We start from the raw sequence: 23,043 nt of genomic DNA, 5'->3' as shown, positions 1-23,043 counted from the left end.
AAAACTACATACTGAATAAAGTCACAATGTGATGTAATTTAACAATTCTCAGTATACACCCCTGTCATATGATTCATTTGTATCCACAAGTCTAAATTTAGCAGAGGTACAAATAGCTTGTGTGACACACAAGCTCCCTTGCCATAGAACAATGAGAACAAAGTCAGATTGAAGGTTAAGTAAAAAAAAACAAAAAACTCATTCATGGAAAACATGGATACATTTTCCCAATGATAGCTATAACCATAAGCAATGGTGGAAGAAGTATTCATATTAATATAAGAGAATAAGAATTCAGTTAAAATAAAAGCAAGTATCAGCTACATGCTGGAAATCTAAAATTTTTTAAATAAAACTATTCATACAGGTAAATGTAACATGCGTGGGGGTTCGAACCAGTTTATCTTGCTGTGAGGGTGCCGCCTCATATTACAACATATCTGTGTAACTTTTTTCCTTCATTGTTTCTAAACACACAATTTCCTCCTATAATGAGTCACCTTAGCCACCAGGACTGTAAACATGTTTATTTCTGCTGTGAAGTTGGAAATTTTAACATGGGGACTTATGGAGACGTTCTGCAGCCAGCCTCAAATGGCCGTTCAAGAAACTGCAGTTTTTCAGCTTTACTTCACAGCCATGGATGTTGCCGCTTGCTACCACCTAAACCAACCTGAGACAACTGATTTTGAGTCTCTGTAAACTTAAGCCATGTCTGTTTAGTAGTGTTTGGGTGCCGTGCAATGCAAAACTAAAATAGGCTACAGTCAGATACCAATACAAAGTGAACATAAATATGAAGTGCAACAGTTACTGGGGTGTTTTGTTCAGAGATGCTTGGCAAAAGGAATAAAACTCCTGCCATAGCATGTCTGTTTACAGGCCAGGAACCTGTATCTGTGACCAGATGGGAGGCTGGAGTCATGTGCTATACTGCATGTAATGGCTTTACTGTTAAGGTCTGAGAGGTTGGAGGTGGAGAGACCAGTGATTTTGAAGGCATGGTGTGTGATGTGTGTGAGTTTGTGGATGTCAGTGGTGTTTTGATCAAAGTTTAGTTTATTGTCCAGGGTAAGTCTGAGGTATTCAACACACTCCACGATCTTAACTGTTTCATTATTGATGCATGAAACCATTGATTGTGTTACGTACTATTACACACATAAGCATGCATTCTATTTTATATCATATCATATATGTTTTGTATGTACAATAATAATCTGCAGCTAATCTATAGCTGTCAGACAAATGCAGTGGAGTAAGAATCCTGAAATGAAAACACCTCAAAACTCTACTTAGTAAATGTTACTCTCCATCACTGATAATAAGGCCTTTATTATAGTTATGGGTAAATGTATCCTCAAGAGTTCAAGTTGAAAATAATCCCTGGAAACAAACACAAACATCATTTGTCTTTAGTGTAAGAAAATGAGGCAAAAGAAGGGAGAAGTGGAGGTAGTGACACACATTGACTCTTTTATTGACTTTTTCCCCAAACAGTACCACTTTGTTCCCTTACATTCTGTATTGCTTTTCCTCACAAAAATGTATCTTAACAAACATGTTTGGCACATTTTTCAGCTTTGTTCATATCCATGATTCCATAGTTGTTTTTTATTTAAGTAAAATAAAGAAAAAGAGGGAAACTGCACTGTCTGATCAGTGAATAATAACCTCACAACATTGGAAATCAGGAGGCACATGAGGGGGGCCAGTGTGGGAAAATTTAACCAGTCCAGCACAATGCATTCCTGTCCAGTAAGTCAGCAAAAAGCCCAGCAACAGAAGGCAGGGAGGAATGTGACTTTTACACCATTGTAAATCTGGTTGGATTTATAAAAGATACTCTTCTAAACTCTGATTTATCTTAACTAACCACAGGAAAAGTACATGTATAAAGCAGAATTTGAGCTTTTTGTCTCAGTCAGTTATCACTAAAACAAAAAAACAAAAACAAAAAAAGACTTGCATTGTGAATTCACCAGAGTTTTACCCTGGATTCCCGGTGTGACAACAGTCTCTGTAATTGATGTTCATAGCTGTCAGTTGAACGAGCTCTCCCACCATCGTGTGAGAACACAGAAACCGAACACTTCTGTGGAGACACTGATCAAACATGAGCTGAATTTATGGAAAAATAGGCTCAAATACAATGTTGTTCCATTGCTCACTACAAAGCTCCAACAATATTTTAGACCAAATAAATTTGAGGTACATTCATGGTCATAATACGGAAGACATTAAATCAGTTTTTTGTGTCTCTCAACAATGCTGTAAACAAACCAAGTACTATTTTACATTTAGTTTTTGTCTAGTGTTTTAGTCAGCAGTATACTTTGTTTCAGTCTGTGTATTAATAATACGATTGTGGTTTTAATAACACATGATACATCTCCATTAATTAATTGCCATCAGATGGCTTAATCCATATGAGAGTGTGCTACTGGCTCATAGAGCTCTGACAAAGCCCACTCTTGTTTTCATGACACTTCCTGAAAAAAAAAAAACAACATGTCTCACTGAGCAAAACACTCACATGCTTGACCATCTCACATGCTCAATCTCCTCTTGGAAATGTCACCCGCATCACTGTAAGTGGAGCAGTAGTTAAATAGAAAATGTCAAGTGGATCTTTGAGTCAGCCTCTGATAGCTCAGAGTTTAGAAAAGAAATGGTGAGATGCTGTATGTGCTTAAAAATAATTTGGTTCAGATGCACTGTAGGCATTTTGTTCTCCTTTGCTGGTTGTACTATTTACAGGCTACAACATCCACTCCAATCCATTTTCTGTAACCGCTTATCCTCATCAGGGTCGTGGGGGCTGGAGCCTATCCCAGCATCTTAGGGTAAGAGGTGGGATACACAGGGAACACAGACACAAGCTGCCATTCACACTCACATTCACACCAACAAGCAATTTAAAGTCACCAATTAACCTATTAAGTCAATGTCTTTGGACTGTAGGAGAAAGTACCAAGAAAAAAAACCCATGCCCACACAGGGAGAGCATGCAACATGCATGGGGGTTCGAACCAGTTTATCTTGCTGTGAGGGTGCCGCCTCATATTACAACATATCTGTGTAACTTTATTCCTTCATTGTTTCTAAACACACAATTTCCGCCTATAATGAGTCACCTTAGCCACCAGGACTGTAAACATGTTTATTTCTGCTGTGAAGTTGGAAATTTTAACATGGGGACTTATGGAGACGTTCTGCAGCCAGCCTCAAATGGCCGTTCAAGAAACTGCAGTTTTTCAGCTTTACTTCACAGCCACGGATGTTGCCGCTTGCTACCACCTAAACCAACCTGAGACAACTGATTTTGAGTCTCTGTAAACTTAAGCCATGTCTGTTTAGTAGTGTTCAGGTGCCGTGCAATGCAAAACTAAAATAGGCTACAGTCAGATACCAATACAGAGTGAACATAAATAACAAGTGCAATTATCACAGAGTATAACCTTGGCAGTGAGGCAGTGGCCTATGCGAACACTATGAAACACAAAATAAAGAAAGCAATTGAAATCTTGGCTTGAAAAACAGGCCACATTACACAGGGGTTAAATAAGGAGTCCACTGAAATGTAGCAGTTTGTCCTTACAACCCCTCCACCTGTCAGTTCGGATCCTGTGACCCACAAAGAACACGCTGTAACCAGTGCATCTCACACACAGATACCAGATGATTATCGTGTGTTCAAAACAACTTGTAGTCAAAATTTTGTTCAACCAAGGTCGTCTGATTACAAAAAGGGAGTATCCACAGCGTGGTCACTGCCCGTACATGTTCAGACACATATCCCAGAGGTGGAAACGTCCTGTCTGTCTTGTCTGTCTCTATGTGCGTCACGGTCCGCACAGATTTCACATCAAAACACAGCATTTGAGACAACTTCCTGATGGTGTTTTCCGTTTTTGCAAGGCTGCTCGTGTTGCAGTTTCGAACACCTCCCAGATCCCCTCCTTGGTTTTGGCAGAGCACTCCAAATAGTCATATGCACCAATGCGCATGGCCATGGCCCGGCCATCCTCCGTTTTCACTGGCTCCAGCTTCAACCGGGACAGCTCGTTCTTTACGTTTTCATCATTGCGCATATCTTTCTTGTTGGCCACCAATATAATGGGCACATTCGGACAAAAGTGTCTAACTTCAGGGACCCACTTTTCAGGGATGTTTTCCAACGAGTCCGGGCTGTCCACGGAGAAGCACATCAGAATGACATCGGTGTCCGGGTAGGAGAGAGGGCGCAGCCGGTCGTAGTCCTCCTGTCCAGCGGTGTCCCACAAAGCGAGCTGGACTTGCTTGTTGTCCACTTCTATGTCCGCCACATATGTCTCAAACACAGTCGGCACGTACACCTCAGGAAACTCGTCTTTGCTGAAGAGAATCAGCAGACATGTCTTCCCACATGCGCCGTCCCCGACCACCACAAGTTTCTTGCGTATGTCTGCCATTCGTGTCTTTCTCCGAGCTCTCGCTGCAATGTTCGCATCCAAAAGACGCTCGCTGCTTTTAAATACTAGTCTAAGTGAAACAGGACACACGTTTGCCCGTAAGCCGCTCCCGTCTCCAAACTCCAGAACATTTACCAGTAACAAACTGCGATCTCTTTATAAAGCGCAGGGTGGTTTCCTAAATATAGCAATCCAATCGGAAATAGGGAGGTGAGATCACAGTTTGTAAAGGAAGAGGTGATTGGATCTCATCGGGTTTCCTTATGTAGAGGAGGGACATGGACCACGAGGATACACCCGACCCAGGATCAGCCAAAAGCGGCCTGCATGATGATGCATTACGCGACAAAAAAAATTTTTTAATTCATTTGTGTAATTATCCTTTAAAGGCGGCTCTTTTTGTGGCTTTTCTCACATGTTTCTTATTATATAGTCTCTTATAATAAAAAATAAATTCACTCAAACTCACAGGCATATTTAATATGATACCCAGCATCAAAGTGAGGACGGTTAATCGTCTTTATTTCTAAGATATTGCCGCTTACTTACAAAGCGCACCTTGGAGCTGATCTGTGTACAAAAGGTACATTGGTGTAGAGAGTGTGTGTGTGTGTAGGGGGGGAGATTGACATTGTTATACGCATGTCTACGTAGTTCACGCTATTTACAGGGAGGGGGCACTAGCGTAGGCAAACTCTGAGCTCCACTGACTATCAAGGCTTGCTAAATCACCGCTCTCTCTCCAAGGAAACAAAACAATATAGAAATTGGGTTGACGGCGTGCAACAAGCATAGACCCTCTCTCGACACGACAACGCGTGAGTATCTGCTCCTTATTTGTTCACATCGAGAGCTAAAAAAAAAAAAAAAGCTTTGTTTAAAATAAAACAGGTCTGGGTGTTTTTTTGTGTGTGTGTGTGTATTTCCCCTTTTGTTTAGCGGTTAAGGCCCCTCTGTTTGGGACTTGAAGGGGGGCCATGTTGTTGGTTGATGTTTTAGCTTCACACTAACTTGGCAATTAGCGCTCTGCTCGCTACCTCCCGTTACGTTTGAGCGTTTTTATTTTGTCTTTGTTGCACAACAGAACAATGTTAAGGAGTTTTTACACTTTTATGTAGCTTACAGTGGTTTAAAAAAAACATATGAATTCAACTTGGATGTCTACAGCAATAACAAACAGAGCAGGGCCCGGTTGCGGTTAGCTTTTGGAGCTAAAGCGGCTAAACTAATGCTCACTCTCGGTGTTTGTAATTATTAGTTAACACGACACATAAGACGATTCCCCGCTGGTGCCATTTGAATAATTTAATCCCTAAAAATAATGTGCAACAAGGGGTGTGCACTTCTAGCCGTGAACCAGTGGGGAAAAACCCACCACATGCAGTGAAAGCCGCTAAGTTAGCTCGCTAATTAGCAGCTAGGCTAGGTTAGCTGTTAGCTCTGCACGTCGGGTTTTTGCCAACAATGATCAGTAATGTCGGGCAGCTAGTTGCTTTTTTTTGATAGCCAGCGACGCTTTGCACCGTGGCTGAAATAATCAGTAATGTCATGTGATATATTGTTGTGTTTTTTTTTTAAATAATTATTATTAGTAACGTGTTAGCGCTGCGTTAGCTGCTAACACTTAGCATTCCTGCTACCACAAAACATCAGTCGGTCGCTTGTTGTTTTTTTTTATTCTTGTCTTGTTCCTCACAACTAAATTAGACTTTCTGTTTGATGTTAATGTTCCAGTGTTAAACAAGCAATTCAATTAGAGAGGAGGGGAAAGAAAAGAAAAAAAGATTCAGGTCAGCAGCATTAAGTAATGTTGCAATCTTCCACCATGACATGAAATTAGCCACATCCCAGCGAAGAAAATTTAAGTTATTCATGTTTTTCTTTTTCTTTTGGCTGCATCGTTTTTCCTCCCCAAAAAAGTTGGTTTGTCTCAAGGCTCAGAGTTAAAGCGATGAAGGCCACATGCTGTAACTTCAGGCTTGTGTTACATTAGTCAACTTTATTGTCAATGCTGCTACATGTATAAGACATACAGAGTATGTCCTGTGCAAACAGCATAAACATGACATATAAAATAAGTAAAAGTAAAAAAATATATAGAAGCTAAAAGGCACCCGTGTGGCAATATGGCACAGTGTAATGTAAACAGGATTATATGTATGGACAGTATTTACAGTATACACAGTGAGGTATATCAAAAAAAGCAGGTACAGTAACCTGTCATGTTATAATAGGTGCTACATTGACTTTATATATCTGAGTTATCTGTCTCCACTGAGTCAGTTATATGTAATTATGCAAAATTGCACTAAAGGGCCATGCACTCTTAACAAGATTACATATTCATGTTAACATAATGCTCATTTGTTTCTAAACTCAACACAGGTCAACTTTAAATGACTTGACTTTGTCTACGCTTTTTTGTTTTAGGCTTTCCCGTGGAATGAGCGTTCCATGCAGCATCCTAGGTATGAATGACGTGGCCTGGCAGGAGACAAGAGGTGGGATGCTGCATGCAAATGGTGCTCCTGAGACCGGAGGTGTCAGAGTTCACGGTGGAGTTCCCCTGACCACAGTTGGGGCGGCAGGACAGGCTCCTGGAGTTCCACATTTACAGGGCATGGACAGGGTTGTTAACCCCACCCCAGGTACCCCGCAGCCTCCGCTGAGCGGTCGATCTCAGGATGATGCCACAGTTGGATACTTCTTTCAGCGGCAGCCTGGAGAGCAGCCTAGTGGTTGCACGCCCAGCAAGCATCGTTGGCCAACTGGAGATGCCAATCATGTTGATCAGGTAAAGCTTACACAAGTGTCATGAATATTGTATCACTAATTAAACCTGTTGTATTTTGATTATGTATTGTACTTGAAGGGTGGCAAAGGAGTTGTCAGTTTCACTTATACCACACACACTTTTATTATTTGTGCTTCCTATATACTATTCATCCAGAAAAGTGCCCATCAGACATATGTTTAAGATATGTCAACCCTAAGAAAGCAACACAAATGAAGAAAATCTAAAAGTTAAATTCAGGACTCTCCACTGGACACAGTCTGCAGTCTGAGAGTTTGTGTTTGGACGTGTGATGCAATGCGTAGCCCAAACAACAAGAGCCCTGTTAGTCATCGGTTGCAATAGATCATGTATTTCACATGCCCAATTAATCTGCGACGAATCAATTTATAAATAACCGTTTTCTTTTGGCATGTTTTTATTGAAGTTCAGGCAAACGATTAGAGCTGCTGCTGCATGGCGCAGCAAGGACTTTACTTTATAATGTGTGTTGTAGAAAACATAGGTTTGGCAAGCAGTTCTCTGCATTAGCATTTTTTTGCAATCCAGTTTTCGATGAGAGTACAATGTTTACAACAAAGTAAACAGACTGAGGCAGCGAGACAAATGTTCCTCATCTAAGGATTTTCTTTCCCCCCCCGTCCTCCTTAATGCGCAGTGGTTGTACTACTGTGACTGAATAGAAATTACACCAATGTTTGTTGCTGAGAGGACACAGCAGAGAAAAAGCAGCAACGAACTGCTGAAATAATTTAAAGCCTGTAATCGTAACAAGATACTAGATAAATCAGAAAACAGAACAGAGACATTGGAAATAGTTGTTACACCTGAGTTGGTGGGTGCTTTTTAATTTGTTTATGCCAGTAATTAATTTGAACTTGCCTGGACTGATAAAGAGTGTCCGAGTGTCAGAAAGACTTTCTGTCTAGGGTGCCTTTGTTAAGCCGCCTCACTCGAAGGTAAAATTTAAAAACTTCCATCATGGCGAACCACTTGAAGTCCCTCCGCTCTCCGTGTTTGTTTATCCCAGAAGTGGCGTACACTCTGGACAGATCACTAGTTTGTCACACACACACAAAAAAGTGTACCCATTTCATTTGCACAGGGTAAAAGTGTGAGACCGCTGCTTTGGCTACTGTGTTGGCACAGCAGGAGTGTGACCTACACCATGATGGATGGTCAGACTTGTAAACATCCTGTCTTACTGTATTAAACTGCTGTGCGGTGTTTTGTCCCTTGTCAGACTTGTGGCTTTTGTTACTCAAGCTGCACTTCCTGGATTAGATCTGATCTTACTGGCACCTGTAGCAACACACCCACCTCACCTAACCTGCATGCCTCGGGCTCATGGGAGTACAAAGGACTTTGTAGAACATTATAATTTAGAAAGAGTTGCTGGGCGAATGCACCACGGTCTAGACTTGGAATAATGTTGTCGGAAAGGCTAATGACCGTATAAATCAGCATAGAAATTCTGTACAAGGATTTGTGCAAATTGTGCATTTTTAATGTCCTTGCAGGGCCAGCCTTCTGTTTATTGAGTTGCGGCGACATGTGGCCTTTTAATCTCTGTCGCAGTGTACAAAAGTCCCTCTTCAGTTTTTATCTTGGTTCCCCCTTTTCCCCTGCATGTCTGAGACTATTTGTTCAACAGGGTCTATGTTTACGTACAGTAGATTAGGCATGAAGTTGTCACTCAGGCTGATGAAAAGAAGGCTGCTATCTTCAGGCCTCTGTTTTTCTTGTTGTGGTGTTTTGTTTGTTTTATTTTTTTTTTATAGTAGATCCTATTCAGGTTTTGTGTTTGCCTTTCTTTCCCTAAAGCAACACTGCATGGAAATATATAGTGATTAAAACCAGCTAGTTGACAACTTTGCTAACAGCCAATCATCAAACAAGTGCAACATTAATATTACTTACTAGTCCAACAGCAAGAAGCCCAGCTCAGCATCTGTCTCTCAGCTTTTTATTTTATCAAGTTGCAATCGCCACAGGCTTGTGTGGCGGCAACATCTGTCAACATCCAACCCCAGTTATTGCCCAGCTCTGGTTCTGGCATAACACCAGCTATGCTCCCCACCAGCCTTTGTCCACACCCTCGGGCTGAAAACCTTTTTCCTGCTACAGGAGGAACACTAACACTCTGAGCACAAACTGCGCTAACAGCAGCTATAATTCACAGCCGTTTACAGAAAACATTTTCTCATTAAAATATGATCCAGTTTCACCAAAATCAGTTAAATAGTTGGTGTGTGTGTGAAGAGAGAGAAGAGAAATTGGGTGCAGCACTACTGTAGTGCAGCCTATGATTGATCTTTTGTGTTTTTAAAATCATTCTTGACAGCTGTACTTTACTGATTGCATAACTAATGCAGCAGAAGCTTTTCTGGCGTGTGTCGTCAAGTTTCTGTATGGAGACAATTTGTTTTTATTTTTTGTTGACTGTGGGAGGAGGAGGTGCTCTTAAAATATCTAGAAATAATGTAGTAATTGGCTATATTATTGCGTTAAATTAATTTTTTCCAAAGAACCAAGAACTCTGAGTTTGTTCTCCGCTGTAATTAACCGAAGTGTTTTTTAGCTTTTTTGTTTACAGTCCGGTTTTGCTTTCCTTTGCTTCAGGTCCGTGCTGTGGATGAAATGAACTATGACTTCCAAGCTCTTGCTTTGGAGTCAAGGGGCATGGGAGAGGTAAGGGTTTTTTTTGTTTGTTTGTTTTTTGCCTGTAACTGCTGTCCTCTTCTCCCTCTTTTATGTTGTACCTTTTATGAAACACATCCTTTCTAGGCTTGTAAGATAGCCTTGAGACATCTGTAGTGTGCTCCTTATCATTTAGCTAAGAGACCAGCAGCAGAGACAAGTGCAAACCAATTCAAGCTTACAAGCTTGACAGTGTTGTGTGTTAGGATTGGGATGGAAGTAGTAGATACAGCCATGTTTTGCATTTGAGCATACATATGGGCAGCAGAGAAGTGGATTACAGTGCAGGGGTGAGTGCTTTTTAAAAATAAACTCTTAACTCTGCAACGCAGTAGTTGCAGTCACGAAGGATAAAAAAGCAATAAAGTGTTCTCTGTCACGGAGCAAACTACAATCTCTACAGCCTCCTTAAGTCTACAGGGATAAGTGTTCTTACTTGGATAGACTTTTGGTGGAGTGAGAAAATGTTTAGCTAAGCAAGACTACAGTAAAATCTTGACTAAAAACTTGAGAATGTAAACTAACCACCATACATCAAATTTTAAATGAGGTGCAGCATATTTCAAATATTGCATAGACATGCGGTGATCCTGCAGATGCTTAGAAAATATCTGAAATTTATTTTTAAAGCTTCTGCCAGCAAAAAAGCTCTGGGATTCTGATGAGCTGGCCAAGGATGGAAGGAAAGGGATGCTTCTTGGCGAGGAGTGGAGGGACAATGCATGGGGATCATCTCGTGAGTGGCTTCTATATCTTTTGCGTATTGTATTTTCACGCAGCTTTTCTTTCCTCGAGATAGATAGGGTTTTTACCGAGCTTTTGTGTGCAACTGTTTAGATATTTGATCACAGCTTTTCATTCAGATCATTCAGTGTCTCAGCCAATCATGGTGCAGCGGCGACCAGGCCAGAGTTTCCATGGGAATGGTGATGCCAATTCTGTGCTTTCACCTCGCTCAGAAGGTGGAGGCCTGGGGGTGAGCATGGTGGAGTACGTCCTGAGCTCCTCTCCCGGTGACAAGATGGATGGACGCTACAGGAATGGTGGCTATGTAAGTCAAGCGCCTATCTCACCTCTAATCCTCAGGGGCTTCTCCTCTTGTTAATTTAACACCTATTTAGGTGTGGCACCACGTCTTATCTGATTGTTTTATGAATGCAGGGTGGAGCAGACGTTGACCAAGATGGGAGAGAGAAGAATGATGCCCAAGAGAAAGTGTCCCCTTTCGAAGAGGACAAGAGCCCAGAGATGAAGGTGGGAGAGGAGAGTGATCCCACTAAAGCCAATGGAAGAGGTCTACTAAACGGCATGGACAGAGATTGCAAAGACTTCAAGTAGGTTTTCTTTTTAAAAGTGAACCTTTTGTTTGACGCTTAACCGACAAAGAGCTGTAACTTTTTTGTAACCATCTTCTCCAGCCATCGTTTCGATTAATCCCCCCATTTCAGAATGCCCCAAACCAAATTTAACCGGTTGTTTTGAAACTCCTCAACTGTTTCTGGAAATCTGAGCGCTGCGATGTAAACACATCAGTGAAAATAAGTGCATAGGCTCATTGACATTGCTAGGTTTACTTCTGTCTGAAGTTGGAAATCAGGCCTTACCTGACCTAACATGCAACCCTCCTGCTGATACAGGCTGTGGTCATCTAGCAGCTCGATTACTGTAACGCTCTCCTGATGGGCCTCTCAGCCTGCACAGTGAAACCCTTTCAGGTGATCTGGAATGCAGCTGCAGGCCTGGTCTATTAACCCAAAGGGGGACGCCACGGCTCATGTAGCACCTGTAGCCAGCAGCCTGCATTAAATTCAAATCTCTAATAATGGCACATGTTACCTCCGGTGAACAACGCCTGGCTCTGCCACCCGTACACTCGATCCAAACTTTTCTCATCTGTTGTTTCCCATTTGTGAAACGTCCTACCAGATCAGGGGCCCTCCTCTCCAACACTAGCAACAACTGGACATGATAAATCTATCCCCTTCTACAACTGTCACAGTACTTCGTGGCACTGTACCTTGATAGTTTTTCTTCTTGTCGCTTTGGATAAGAGTGTCAGCTAAACGTTAGGTGCTTTTTATTATTTTATAATAACATCATTTCGTTAATTCTTTGCTTTCCCAGTCCAACCCCTGGAAGTCGTCAAGCTTCCCCCACTGAAGCTGTGGAGCGGATGGGTCCCAGTCAGACAGGTTTGGAGATGATGGGACAGCACCAGCACCCGCACCAGCACCAACACCAACACCACCCCCATGCCCTCCAACAACACAACCCTGCCCAGAACAAGGCACCCACTGAGGACTTCCAGAACCAGGAGGCGCAGAACATGGGCATGGAGCAGCAAGCCGGTGTAGAGTCCCTCCAGTTCGACTATGCGGGGAACCAGATTCAGGTGGACTCCTCAGGGACTCCAGTTGGACTGTTTGACTATAACTCTCAGCAGCAGGTGACTTTTTTTGAAAAAACAAAACCTATTCATCAAGAGCTCTCACTGTAAGTTTGCTCAACAGGTTGTGATCCTTTGTTTGTTTGTTTTTCCAGTTGTTCCAGAGATCTAATCCCCTGACTGTTCAGCAGCTCACTGCAGCTCAGCAACAACAATATGCCCTGGCTGCAGCCCAGCAGCAGCATCTCGGTAAGCCAGGCTTGTTTGTCTTACCCAGTGTGTAGTACAGTGTGTCGTTTAACAAAGTCACACTACTTTTTTTTTTTATCTCGAGTTGTCTAGTGATCTGTTGCACAGTCATTTCAATGAGATTTTGATATGAATTACATGCCTGTTACTCGTATTACCTAGCTGGCCTTGCTCCTGCGTTTGTGCCAAACCCTTACATCATTAATGCTGGCCCCCCTGGAACCGATCCCTACACTGCCGCTGGGCTGGCAGCAGCAGCCACGCTTGCAGGTGAGCACATCGTGCATCCACGTCCTTTTCTGTTCTTCAGAAACTACATCGATCAGTTGAATAAGACGTGCATGTGACATCAAAATGTTTCTTTCTTCAGGCCCCACAGTGGTTCCCCCACAGTACTATGGCGTTCCTTGGGGTGTGTACCCGGCCAATCTTTTCCAGCAACAGGCTGCATCGACTGCCAATCACTCAGCTAATCAACAAGCATCCAATCAGGGACCAGGGCCAGGCCAGCCACAGGTAGGAAGTGTTGTACTTGATCTGAGAGGTGCCTTGAATGAGCCTAACAAGTTTCAGCAGGATTAAACTTTTTTTTTAGCACAGTTTGGAGAGCTTATATGGGCAGACTGATTATATCATTTCACAGTGAAGAAAACTTCCATGTGACGATAAAACTGCGGCGCTATATTGCACATATTAGTGTAATATAACATATTAACAAGCAACGGCACTGTTAAATTCCTGACTGACATTTTGTCCTGCTCAGTTTTAGGTGCACATGCGTAGTCCATGTCAAATGTGATTCATTTGACACTAAAAATTGACTCACAGTGCAACGTTTAATTCAGGCAGAACAGTGTTAGAATCAGAGTTAGTTGTTATAACACCGGTTAAACCAAAGGTAAAGGTAAGCCAGGAAACTATCCTGACTAGGCTGGTCGGGGGGGATGAATGCACATGGCAACTTAAGTAAAATCAGGCTCTTTCAGGTTTAAATGTCTGACCTCAGTTCACCTGGATTTACTGGTAAACTTGTCATATATTGAAGATGCTGTACAAACTAAATCTAAATGTATAAACCAGTCGTGCGTTTTATGAGTATTGTACTTCATCTTGATCTGTTCTATCATGTATATGTAGAACCTGTTCATCTACATAATAGAAAATACAAATTATGATTGATTGGAAGTCTCAAAGACTCACAAAACCTTCATATGTCTCTGCTCTTATTCAGCTTTTTGCTATGATCAGTCTGGTCCTCCATGAATCTTTCTGAACTCTTTATTTTATCAGAGTGACGTCACCTTTTCCCAACTGAGCCACACCCAATCAGTTTGAGTCAATTTGTGATAAACAGTCCTCATGAAGCTGAATCATCTGAGTTCATTAACTGTAAAAATAATTTTTAGATTTGAAAGTTTTCAGGTACTTTAATTACAGAATATCTTTACCATGCCTTCTCCAGGTGATGCGCACAGGATCCAACCAGCGACCTCTTACACCTGGACAAGGCCAACAGAGCCAGCAGGAATCTCTAGCTGCAGCAGCTGCCGCAAACCCCGCATTGGCGTACGCAGGAATGTCTGGTTAGTGTCTTTGAACTATATGTGGTGGTTGTACAGTCAGACAGCTTCACTGCTTGATGTTGTCATTTTAACTGATCCTAGTAATGTAACAGATTTAGTTATGACGCTTTTTGAGTCACTTTTTGATTTGTTTTTTTAATGAACTAATCTATGATTGCTGACTCCATTTCCTTTGGTTATTAGGTTATCAGGTGTTGGCCCCTGCAGCCTATTACGACCAGACTGGGGCCCTCGTGATGGGCCCAGGTGCCCGAACTGGTCTAGGTGGGCCAGTTCGTCTAGTCCAGACCCCTCTCCTCATTAACCCTGCAGCAGCACAAGCTGGTAAGTGCACTCCACTTGTCCATATAATTTCCAATATGTGGATCCACTTCTCCCTGTTCATTTTTTAATTAGTACCACACATTCTAACCTCAGCTCTCCTTTCACACCTCACACCTTCTCCTCTCTCCTTCCACCAGCAGCTGCCGTATCAGCATCTGGCTCCGGTAACAACATGTCTGGTCCTCCAGCCAACGGGCTGTACCGCTCCATGCCTCAACCTCAACCCCAGCCGCAGCAGCAGCAGGCTCCCCCTCCCAGCAGCGGCCTGCCCTCCAGTTCATTCTACGGCTCTGGATCAGTCCCCAACACGTCTCAGAGCAGCTCCCTGTTCTCACACACCTCAGCTGCGCCACCACCAAGCTCCTCCCTGGGCTTCAGCAGTACTGGCGGCTCCCTTGGTGTTGGTCTGGGTTCTGCTCTGGGAGGCTTTGGCTCTTCAGGTCAGTGACTCAGCTTCACAAGGATTTGAGTGATTTATTTTTAGGAGTCTGTATTCTTACTCTGGGTTGTTTCTGTTTTTTTCTTACAGTATCCAGCTCTACCAGTAGCAGTGTTGCTCGCAGGGACTCCCTGTTGGCAAGTTCTGACATATACAAACGCGGTGGAAGCAGTTTAACTCCCATCGGGCAGCCCTTTTACAACAGCTTGGGATACTCCTCTTCACCCAGTCCTATTGGCCTCACACCTGGACACTCTCCACTCACTCCTCCACCTTCTCTGCCCTCCTCTCATGGATCCTCTTCCAGCATTCACCTAGGTATGGCGAATATTTACTTTAATATTTACTTCATTTTAGGGTCTCGGAGATTAAAACATACATTACATTTTATACTTGATTTTTACTATTTTTCTAAAACACGTCTTGCATCCTGGGCCTACACTGGTATACATACAGATTACAGTCAGCCGCCGCCGCCACCACTACAGCACTATCGGTTATTCTGTAATTCTAGGTGGCTTGACAAATGGCAGTGGGCGTTACATTTCTGCAGCGCCTGGAGCTGAGGCCAAGTACCGGAGCGCCGGCGGGACATCCAGTCTCTTCAATTCCAGCAGCCAGCTGTTCCCTCCGTCTCGGCCTCGCTACAGCCGCTCTGATGTCATGCCGTCTGGACGCAGCCGCCTACTGGAAGACTTCAGGAACAATCGCTTCCCAAACCTCCAACTCCGTGACTTGCCGGGACACATGGTGGAGTTCTCCCAAGACCAGCATGGGTCCAGGTAACTAAGATGTCTGATTACAATGCCTTTTTTATAACTGTAAACCTTAACGCAGCGAGTACGTTGTGCTAGTGTAACAAAATCTGAATCTCGTCTGTCCAGATTCATACAGCAGAAGCTCGAGAGGGCCACTCCTGCTGAGAGGCAGATGGTGTTTGGAGAGATCCTCCAAGCAGCATACCAACTGATGACTGATGTATTTGGGAATTATGTCATCCAAAAGTTCTTTGAGGTTGGGAGTGTTTTAAAAATTTTTACCTAAGTGGCATTTTTGTTTAAGTAAGGCAGAGACAAAGATTATGACGATGAGTTTGTGTTGTGCAGTTTGGAAGTGCAGACCAGAAGCTGGCTTTGGCAACACGTATCCGTGGACACGTGCTTCCCCTGGCTTTGCAGATGTATGGTTGCAGGGTCATTCAGAAAGCCCTGGAGTCCATTTCCTCAGACCAGCAGGTAATTGTAAGTGAGATTTCACTTCTCTTTTTTTCATTTTATTGAGTTTTGTTTTGTTATTAAAACCTTCAATTTGACACAGAGGCATTTGTGACAATTTTCTTCTTTAATTTCTTTACTTCAGAGCGACATTGTCCGTGAGCTGGATGGCCATGTGTTGAAGTGTGTCAAGGACCAGAATGGCAACCATGTGGTGCAGAAGTGTATTGAGTGTGTCCAGCCCCAGGCCCTACAGTTCATTATTGATGCCTTCCAGGGACAGGTGGGTTTATTAATATAGGCTACGGCTCAGCTGCCAGTCTTTCCCATTTCTAATCTACATTTTGAGCTGGTGGCGATGTATCACATGTTTTAAAACACCTGTTCATGAATCCGAACGTCCCTTATTTGCTTTGACCAACGGCCTTGTTTTATGTAAACGCAAGAATGTAATATGCCACGGAAACAGATTAGACACCAGTGAAACACGATGTGACTATAGCAAAGAGAGTCAAAATATTAAAAGGCCAAATAGCGCAGCAACCCAGTTAATCACAACACTGCGTTGTAAAGGCAACAAACAAAATTGCTAACTGTAAGAAAACTACTTAAGATTCTCCTTAAATGCTCATTCCACAGCACCATCGATACAAAGAGACAGCCTGCAGAGGAGTTAGGCTTTATGTTTTGTGAAACTATCTGTTTATTGATCTGCTTTCTTTCCCAGGTGTTTGTGCTTTCCACACACCCCTATGGCTGCAGAGTTATTCAGAGGATTTTGGAGCACTGCACCCAGGAGCAGACTCTGCCCATCCTGGAAGAGCTGCATCAGCACTCTGAACAGCTGGGCCAGGTGAGCACATCTGTCTCCAGTCCTGTCTCAGTTCTTAGACACAAACATTGTTTGCAGGCGTTTTTTTAATGTTTGCTAGCTGTGACTGATGGTTGTCGAGATGTGTGCTTGTCTCGTGTATTTGCATGTCTCCTTCATGTTAAAGCATTTCATATTTTCAGCCTTGTCATTGTTTCTATGTAGTTGTGGTCTGCTAAGTGTAAAGTGTAAGGATGAATGTATTTATACTTTTTAGCTGTCATTACATCTGACGTATGTGATTTATTTAAACATCCACCCTGCCCCCCTCACTTATTCCATCTAGAAATATCAAGGCGTATCATTGGAGATGACACCCAAAACATATTATACAGTGTCCCGTGATGCACTGTTCAAGGTCAGAGCAATTTGCCTCTCTCTCGCGGATGTCCCCGTGCTCCCTTCCTCTTTCCCTTTTCTTTTTTTTTTCTTTTCTTTTCGTAAAGAATCTAATTTAACATTTTAGTTAGTTCTCCAACTCCCGACTTTTACAGGTCTTCTCCTAACCCACTGAGCCGCCTTTTTTCTCACCTTTTCCCCCCTCTCGCTTTATGGCAGAGGATTCACAAGACACATGCTTACCCTGCTGTCTGATGATCCCTCTCTTTTGCCTCCAGCGTCTCCTGATCAATCTGGTTTTCTGATTTCCTCTTAGTTTCACTGTAATTATTTTGATAAGAGTTTGAATCTCTTTTTGGATGACTAAAGTGTTCACGAGTAGTGCTTAAATCACTTGTAACTTCACCTTGAGGACTTGACTTCAAGTCAAGTCCAAGCGCAAAACGACGCAGGTTCTTGTTTAAAACAGATTGACAGGGAATGGATTTGGAGGCAAATACTTTCAAATTCAAAAGGTGGAGATCAGATTACCTACCCAACAAATTACTACTTTAACAAAGATTAAATCAGAGTGGTGTTATTTGTTGCTTGGTCAGGTGAGTTATTGTCTCCATCTTGTCACAACTAAAAAAAATCACACCCATAACTGTCTATCACCCATTTCTGAAGGGGCAAAGATGCTATTGGTTGTGTTGCCTGGTCAGCAACGCTTCAAACCAGCAGCATCTCTTTTGTCTGACCTTCCGCAGTGATGACGTAAGGGTTTAAGATTACAAATGGGGGGTGTCACTCATCCGTCTACCTATCATTGTAGAGCTGCATGATTATCTCACACCAATTAAGTCCAGTGGTGAAACGTAGTGCATGAGTATCAGAGTAAAAGGTGTCGCACGGATCCTTTTTTTGTTTGTTTTGCTTTTTTTAAATGTGACTATTGAAATGGCTGATTATCTCGAGCTCACGCCTCCACTGCCTCCTGCAGGATCAGTACGGTAACTACGTCATTCAGCATGTTTTGGAGCACGGCAGACCAGAAGATAAGAGCAAGATAGTCGCAGAGGTTCGCGGAAAGGTTCTTGTCCTGAGCCAACACAAATTTGCAAGGTAAGATTTATTTAGCGGCAGAGTCAAAGACTTTAGTGAGGTCTGTCTGACAGTGATTGAGTGTTCATATATCGTCAGTTATTTCATAAAAGTACATTTATTTACTGCTTACACAAATGTGGCTCACACAGTCCATTAGATCTGTTTTGATTTATGGAGTTCTCCCTTTCCCCCCTTATGGTTAGTCAGGCCGCCTACAGTCATGCTTCATCCAAAGTGCTGCCTGTAAGGGCACACTTGAGGAAAAGTAGTGCCTCTTCATTCATACATTCAGCCTTCCCAATGGAGGAATAAAAAGCATCCACTTTGTCTGACCAATGCTGGAACCCCTTCAGCTCAGTCATGAATTTGTGCGCGTTTCGTTCCTCCAGTAACGTCGTGGAGAAGTGTGTGATCCACTCTTCGCGTGCAGAGAGAGCTCTGCTGATAGATGAAGTGTGCTGCCAGAAAGACGGACCCCACAGCGCCCTCTACACCATGATGAAGGACCAGTACGCCAACTACGTTGTCCAAAGAATGATTGACATGGCAGAACCTGCTCAGCGCAAAATCATCATGCACAAGGTTCGTACACAGCTACATTCGGATGTCATGCAGATCTGAAACATGTGGTCTTAGATGCAAAATAGTTTGAGATCTTTGCCCCATTGAATTCATATCAATTTGACTACAGTGTACCAATGATTAAATACTACCTCTTTAACCGCAAACACCATCAGAAAACTGTCTCAATCTTGTGATAAGACCTTTTAATCAGCTTGTAAGTGCTATGAGGTAAATACACTTTATGCCAGATGTCAAAACAATATTTACTATTACTTACTTTGTAACTCTACTACGTGAAATGAGTATTAAACATGGAAATGTTGTTTATATTTAGCTTTTCTTGCTTCTCTTCTGTGTGGTATGTGACATTTTAAGACTAAACCACATTGATTTTGACACTAACACATTCACTAATCCATTTTATGATTGATTTATTCTGCCAGTTCAGTTTTAAGTCATGGTGTTCGACAGGCTTCGCTTACAGTCGTTATTAATTAGTTATTGGACTAGTTATTTAGTCCAAAAACTAAAAATATGATGTAAATCACATTATTTAAAAAACTCTATATTGTCACTTGACTTAATAATTTCAGCTCTACTCTGAGTTTACTAACTGAAGTCTCTCCCTTCTTCAGATTCGGCCTCACATTGCCACTTTACGCAAGTACACCTACGGGAAGCACATTCTGGCCAAGCTAGAAAAGTACTACATGAAGAGCGGATCTGAACTAGGTCCAATCGGGGGCCCCACGAACGGCCTCATGTAGTCAAGTCACGTCGACATCCTGGGTCCTCAGAAGTTGGAGCAGTAGGAACCCCAAACCTCCCCCCCCCTTGTTCTGTGAGAGACGCTCCTTAGCCATAGGGGTTAGTCTTTGACACCCTGTCGTCCCTTTTTTTTTTTTTTTTTTTTTTTTTAGAGGGGGGGGATTACCAAAAAAGAGAGAAAAAGAAAAGACAAGTCAACTTCACCTAAGAACGCTGTGACAACTGACCCCTGCCACTCTGCCCTGGTGCAGGTCCCAAATGTGGCCCCACCCCCGGGGGACGCACAGTCAGCAGGCCGATACATTTTTTTTTTTTTTTTTCTCCCTGGGTTAAGCACAAGCCCATTGTTAATGATGTAATTGATGTATTTGACTGGTTTTCATATTATCTTGTACATTTAGTTTTTTACCTTGTAAATTCTCTGTAGAAAAAAAAAACACTTAATACACATTTGCTGAAATTTACGATTCCTACAATTAACACCAGCAAGTGATTTTATAAGGCTAAACTGAGTGATCCTTTAAAAACAAACCAATTCCATTTGTTTTTGTAACCAGACTTACTCTGTCAGCTGTTCTAATGAAGTCTAGGCAATTGAATATTATATTTGTATATTATCCCATGCACAGTAAAAGTGTTTTCCCATGCCAAAGCAGCTGATGGATTAGTTTTCAAATAGCACTACATAGTGTGGATGGATTATAAACCCCTCCGTCCACAGGTGGATACTATGTGTCACGTGCCACAGTCACCCAGAGGTCTTCAAGACCGGTTTGCAGGCTTGGCTTTGGGGATTGGTGCTTCAGTCTAAGGGTAGTGTTTTTGTTTTGTTTTTTCCCAGCGATGGCTTTTTTTTTTTTTTTTCCTTGCCTCCTTTTCTAGGATAAGTGGGTGTAGGGGGAGGAGAAGGGGACATGTGTTTACGCCAGCAGCTTGTAGTCTACATGATGTTTCGGTACTAAATATTACAGACTGACCAACTTGAGCTGCTGCATCCACTGAGCCCCCTTTATCTTTTTTTTTAATTTATATATATTTTTTTTTTTTACGAGCCGTCTTTTCCTCATCCAGGTGATAACTCGGGGTTTATGCAAGTTATTAAAAAAAAAAAACAAAAGCTACCATTTAACTTATAGATGCAGAGCATGAGGTTTGGTTGTACAGCGGGAGTGTAACCTGGTATAATCTTAACATGACATGACCGTAGTTTGGGGGGGACTTTTTGTGGGGATAGTGGGGTGGGAGCGGGCTATGTGTTGGCATGCTGTGACAGGTTTTAATCCTTGGAATGAATTTATAATTTTTTTTCTTTATCATGTTTTGTGTAACATCTTTATCTGTCTTGTAGTTTTGAGATGAACACTGCCCTAGAAAACGGTATCTTTATGTACTGAATAATCATCTCTTGCGTAGAAGTAGTTTAGCGATGTATAGCATCTTTATGTATGAGTAAATTGTTGCTTTTTTGGGTAGGGGGCTTGCAGCAAAGATGGGACCCCCACCGCCTGAAGGTCAGTAGTCCAAAAAAAAAATGTCGTGAAGTGGCGCTTCTCTCAGCTCGACGTCTGAGGTGAAATGAACTAGAGCTAGTGGGATAAGTTGAAAGAACCTTTTTTTTTTTTTTTTTTTTTTTAATGGTTCTGTTTCTGTTTTTTAAAAGTTTCTTTTCATTTGGTGGGTATGCAAGTGCATTGGTGGAGGCTGGTGGGTCCATCGAAAGCTATACAATTCACCTGTAATGCTCGTAGTGATGGCTTCTTTGCTTCATATGAATAATTGTAGATTACATGTAGTATATGTGCAGTTAATAAGTGTAAGATTATTAGTTTAATTGAGAAAAAAAATGTCTAGTCGTGGTGTTTGACAGGCCTTGCTCTAAATTTGTAGTGATGCTTTTATTTCGTCTGTACAGTTGTACATTTGTAAACGTTTATGCTGTAAATGGGATGTCTTTTACACTTTTTTGGGGAGAAAAGGCAAAAATGTGCATTTTGATGTGTGTATATTCATCACTCCTTTCCCCTTGAATATAATGTATACAGTTTTATTTGATCAAGTGTTATTTTAAAGGAAAAAAAAAAACTTTATGGCTTCACAATCTGGCATGGTTTTTGTTTTTAAATCCGCTACGGGAAAGGCCAGCCTCTATTTGTACTGGAGCTGTAACATCCACTGTTGATAGTCTTTCTGATGTGTGACAGTTTAAAAGAAAAAAAGAAAAAAAACACTCTGTACTAAAACTGAGGCTGCATTTAGTCCTCTCTGCTACCATGGAAACTTCACAGGATATGACAAGAATTATTTTTGTACAGAAGAGTGCTGTATTTTGGAACAGCTACTACCTTGTAAGCAAAAGCAATGTAAAATATTGTCAATTATATAAATATGAACATATGAGTTTTGTCACACTGTCAAAGTCATGTACATTTTCAGGTGGCCTTATGTACATTTCCAGATGTTAGATGAAGAAAACAAACTCATTTTTGGAAGCAGAATTGTGACTATGTATGATTAAACTGTTCTTCTAACATTTGACCAGAATTGTTGTGGTTTTTCCTCGTGTTTGGTGTTTTTAGTGCATTAGATTTTTAGGGTTTTAACAATGCTTCTGAAAATGTGTTTCCAAGATGGGATCAAGGTCACTCTGCATATTGGAATTTGAGTAACATATTTCCTCCTATAAAGAGTACACAATTATGATGATCACTTTAAAAACTACAAAGGTTTTGGCAACTAAAAATACAAAAAAAGACATGCATAGAAATACTGTAGATGATTGTAGATTGGGGTGAAAAGTAAAAGTGCATATACTAAGTACTGTACAATACAACGGTATTTATGCTACAATTACGTATTTATATAATCAGCTATGTGTTTAGAGGTTTTAATTGGTTGTATTTATACACCAGTATCAACAAGGTCTGATCTGTGATGTACAATTTTATTTAAGATTTTACATTCAAAAATATGACACATTGTTATGGGTACATACATTAGTTATTGGCTTCACCTGCTACAAATTAAATTAGTGACTACATCAGTGCTTATAATATACTTTGTGTAACATCATTTTTATTAATATGTGCTAACACTTAAAATTGTGGTATTTCTGCTTTTAACTAAGTGGATCTGATCATTTTTCCACCACTGATAAGATCAGATAGACTTTAATGATCCCACACCAGGTAAATTTGCTTGTTACAGCAGCTTACAATACAAAAGCTGGTTGAGAAATTACTCATGAATAAGAACTAAACGGGGGGAAAAAGGTG

General features: G+C 41.7%; 2 protein-coding genes across 8 annotated transcripts; one reads left to right on the top strand and one right to left on the bottom strand.

The window, feature by feature from the left end:
- Positions 1 to 1,456: 1,456 nt before the first annotated feature.
- On the bottom strand, positions 1,457 to 4,657 carry LOC104926752 (rho-related GTP-binding protein RhoB). Its single transcript, XM_010740683.3, has one exon. The coding sequence runs from the start codon at positions 4,452 to 4,454 to the stop codon at positions 3,864 to 3,866; it is 591 nt and encodes a 196-aa protein (XP_010738985.1). The 5' UTR covers positions 4,455 to 4,657; the 3' UTR covers positions 1,457 to 3,863.
- Positions 4,658 to 5,059: 402 nt separating this feature from the next.
- On the top strand, positions 5,060 to 22,306 carry pum2 (pumilio RNA-binding family member 2). 7 transcript variants are annotated; one of them, XM_027284017.1, is made up of 23 exons: positions 5,060 to 5,272; positions 6,885 to 7,248; positions 9,871 to 9,939; positions 10,579 to 10,684; positions 10,812 to 10,999; positions 11,110 to 11,282; positions 12,073 to 12,394; positions 12,490 to 12,583; positions 12,746 to 12,853; positions 12,954 to 13,099; positions 14,046 to 14,166; positions 14,350 to 14,490; positions 14,628 to 14,930; positions 15,020 to 15,247; positions 15,483 to 15,711; positions 15,814 to 15,943; positions 16,036 to 16,170; positions 16,289 to 16,426; positions 16,871 to 16,996; positions 17,301 to 17,372; positions 18,336 to 18,457; positions 18,829 to 19,021; positions 19,639 to 22,306. In XM_027284017.1, the coding sequence occupies exons 2-23, from the start codon at positions 6,898 to 6,900 to the stop codon at positions 19,768 to 19,770; spliced, it is 3,627 nt and encodes a 1,208-aa protein (XP_027139818.1). In that variant the 5' UTR covers positions 5,060 to 5,272; positions 6,885 to 6,897; the 3' UTR covers positions 19,771 to 22,306. The 7 variants fall into 7 exon arrangements, with proteins under 7 accessions (XP_027139818.1, XP_027139822.1, XP_027139817.1 ...); XM_027284021.1 differs by having other exon boundaries at positions 5,061 to 5,272; positions 10,908 to 10,999; positions 15,444 to 15,711; XM_027284016.1 differs by having other exon boundaries at positions 5,061 to 5,272; positions 15,444 to 15,711; positions 16,036 to 16,164.
- The last annotated feature ends 737 nt before the right edge of the window (positions 22,307 to 23,043 follow it).

Source organism: Larimichthys crocea, chromosome XI, assembly GCF_000972845.2.
Source record: "Larimichthys crocea isolate SSNF chromosome XI, L_crocea_2.0, whole genome shotgun sequence".
Taxonomy (NCBI): Eukaryota; Metazoa; Chordata; class Actinopteri; family Sciaenidae; genus Larimichthys; species Larimichthys crocea.
The sequence above is the reverse complement of the archived record's forward strand: the minus strand, read 5'-3'. Positions and strand labels throughout refer to the sequence as shown.

Bases quoted from the DNA above. Each gene is read 5' to 3' on its own strand.
- pum2 (XM_027284014.1), top strand. From the start codon at position 6,898: ATGAGCGTTCCATGCAGCATCCTAGGTATGAATGACGTGGCCTGGCAG. The intron at 12,584-12,745 runs GTAAGCCAGGCT...CGTATTACCTAG, and splicing joins AGCCCAGCAGCAGCATCTCG to CTGGCCTTGCTCCTGCGTTT. The intron at 19,022-19,638 runs GTTCGTACACAG...TCCCTTCTTCAG, and splicing joins GCAAAATCATCATGCACAAG to ATTCGGCCTCACATTGCCAC.
- LOC104926752 (XM_010740683.3), bottom strand. From the start codon at position 4,454: ATGGCAGACATACGCAAGAAACTTGTGGTGGTCGGGGACGGCGCATGT.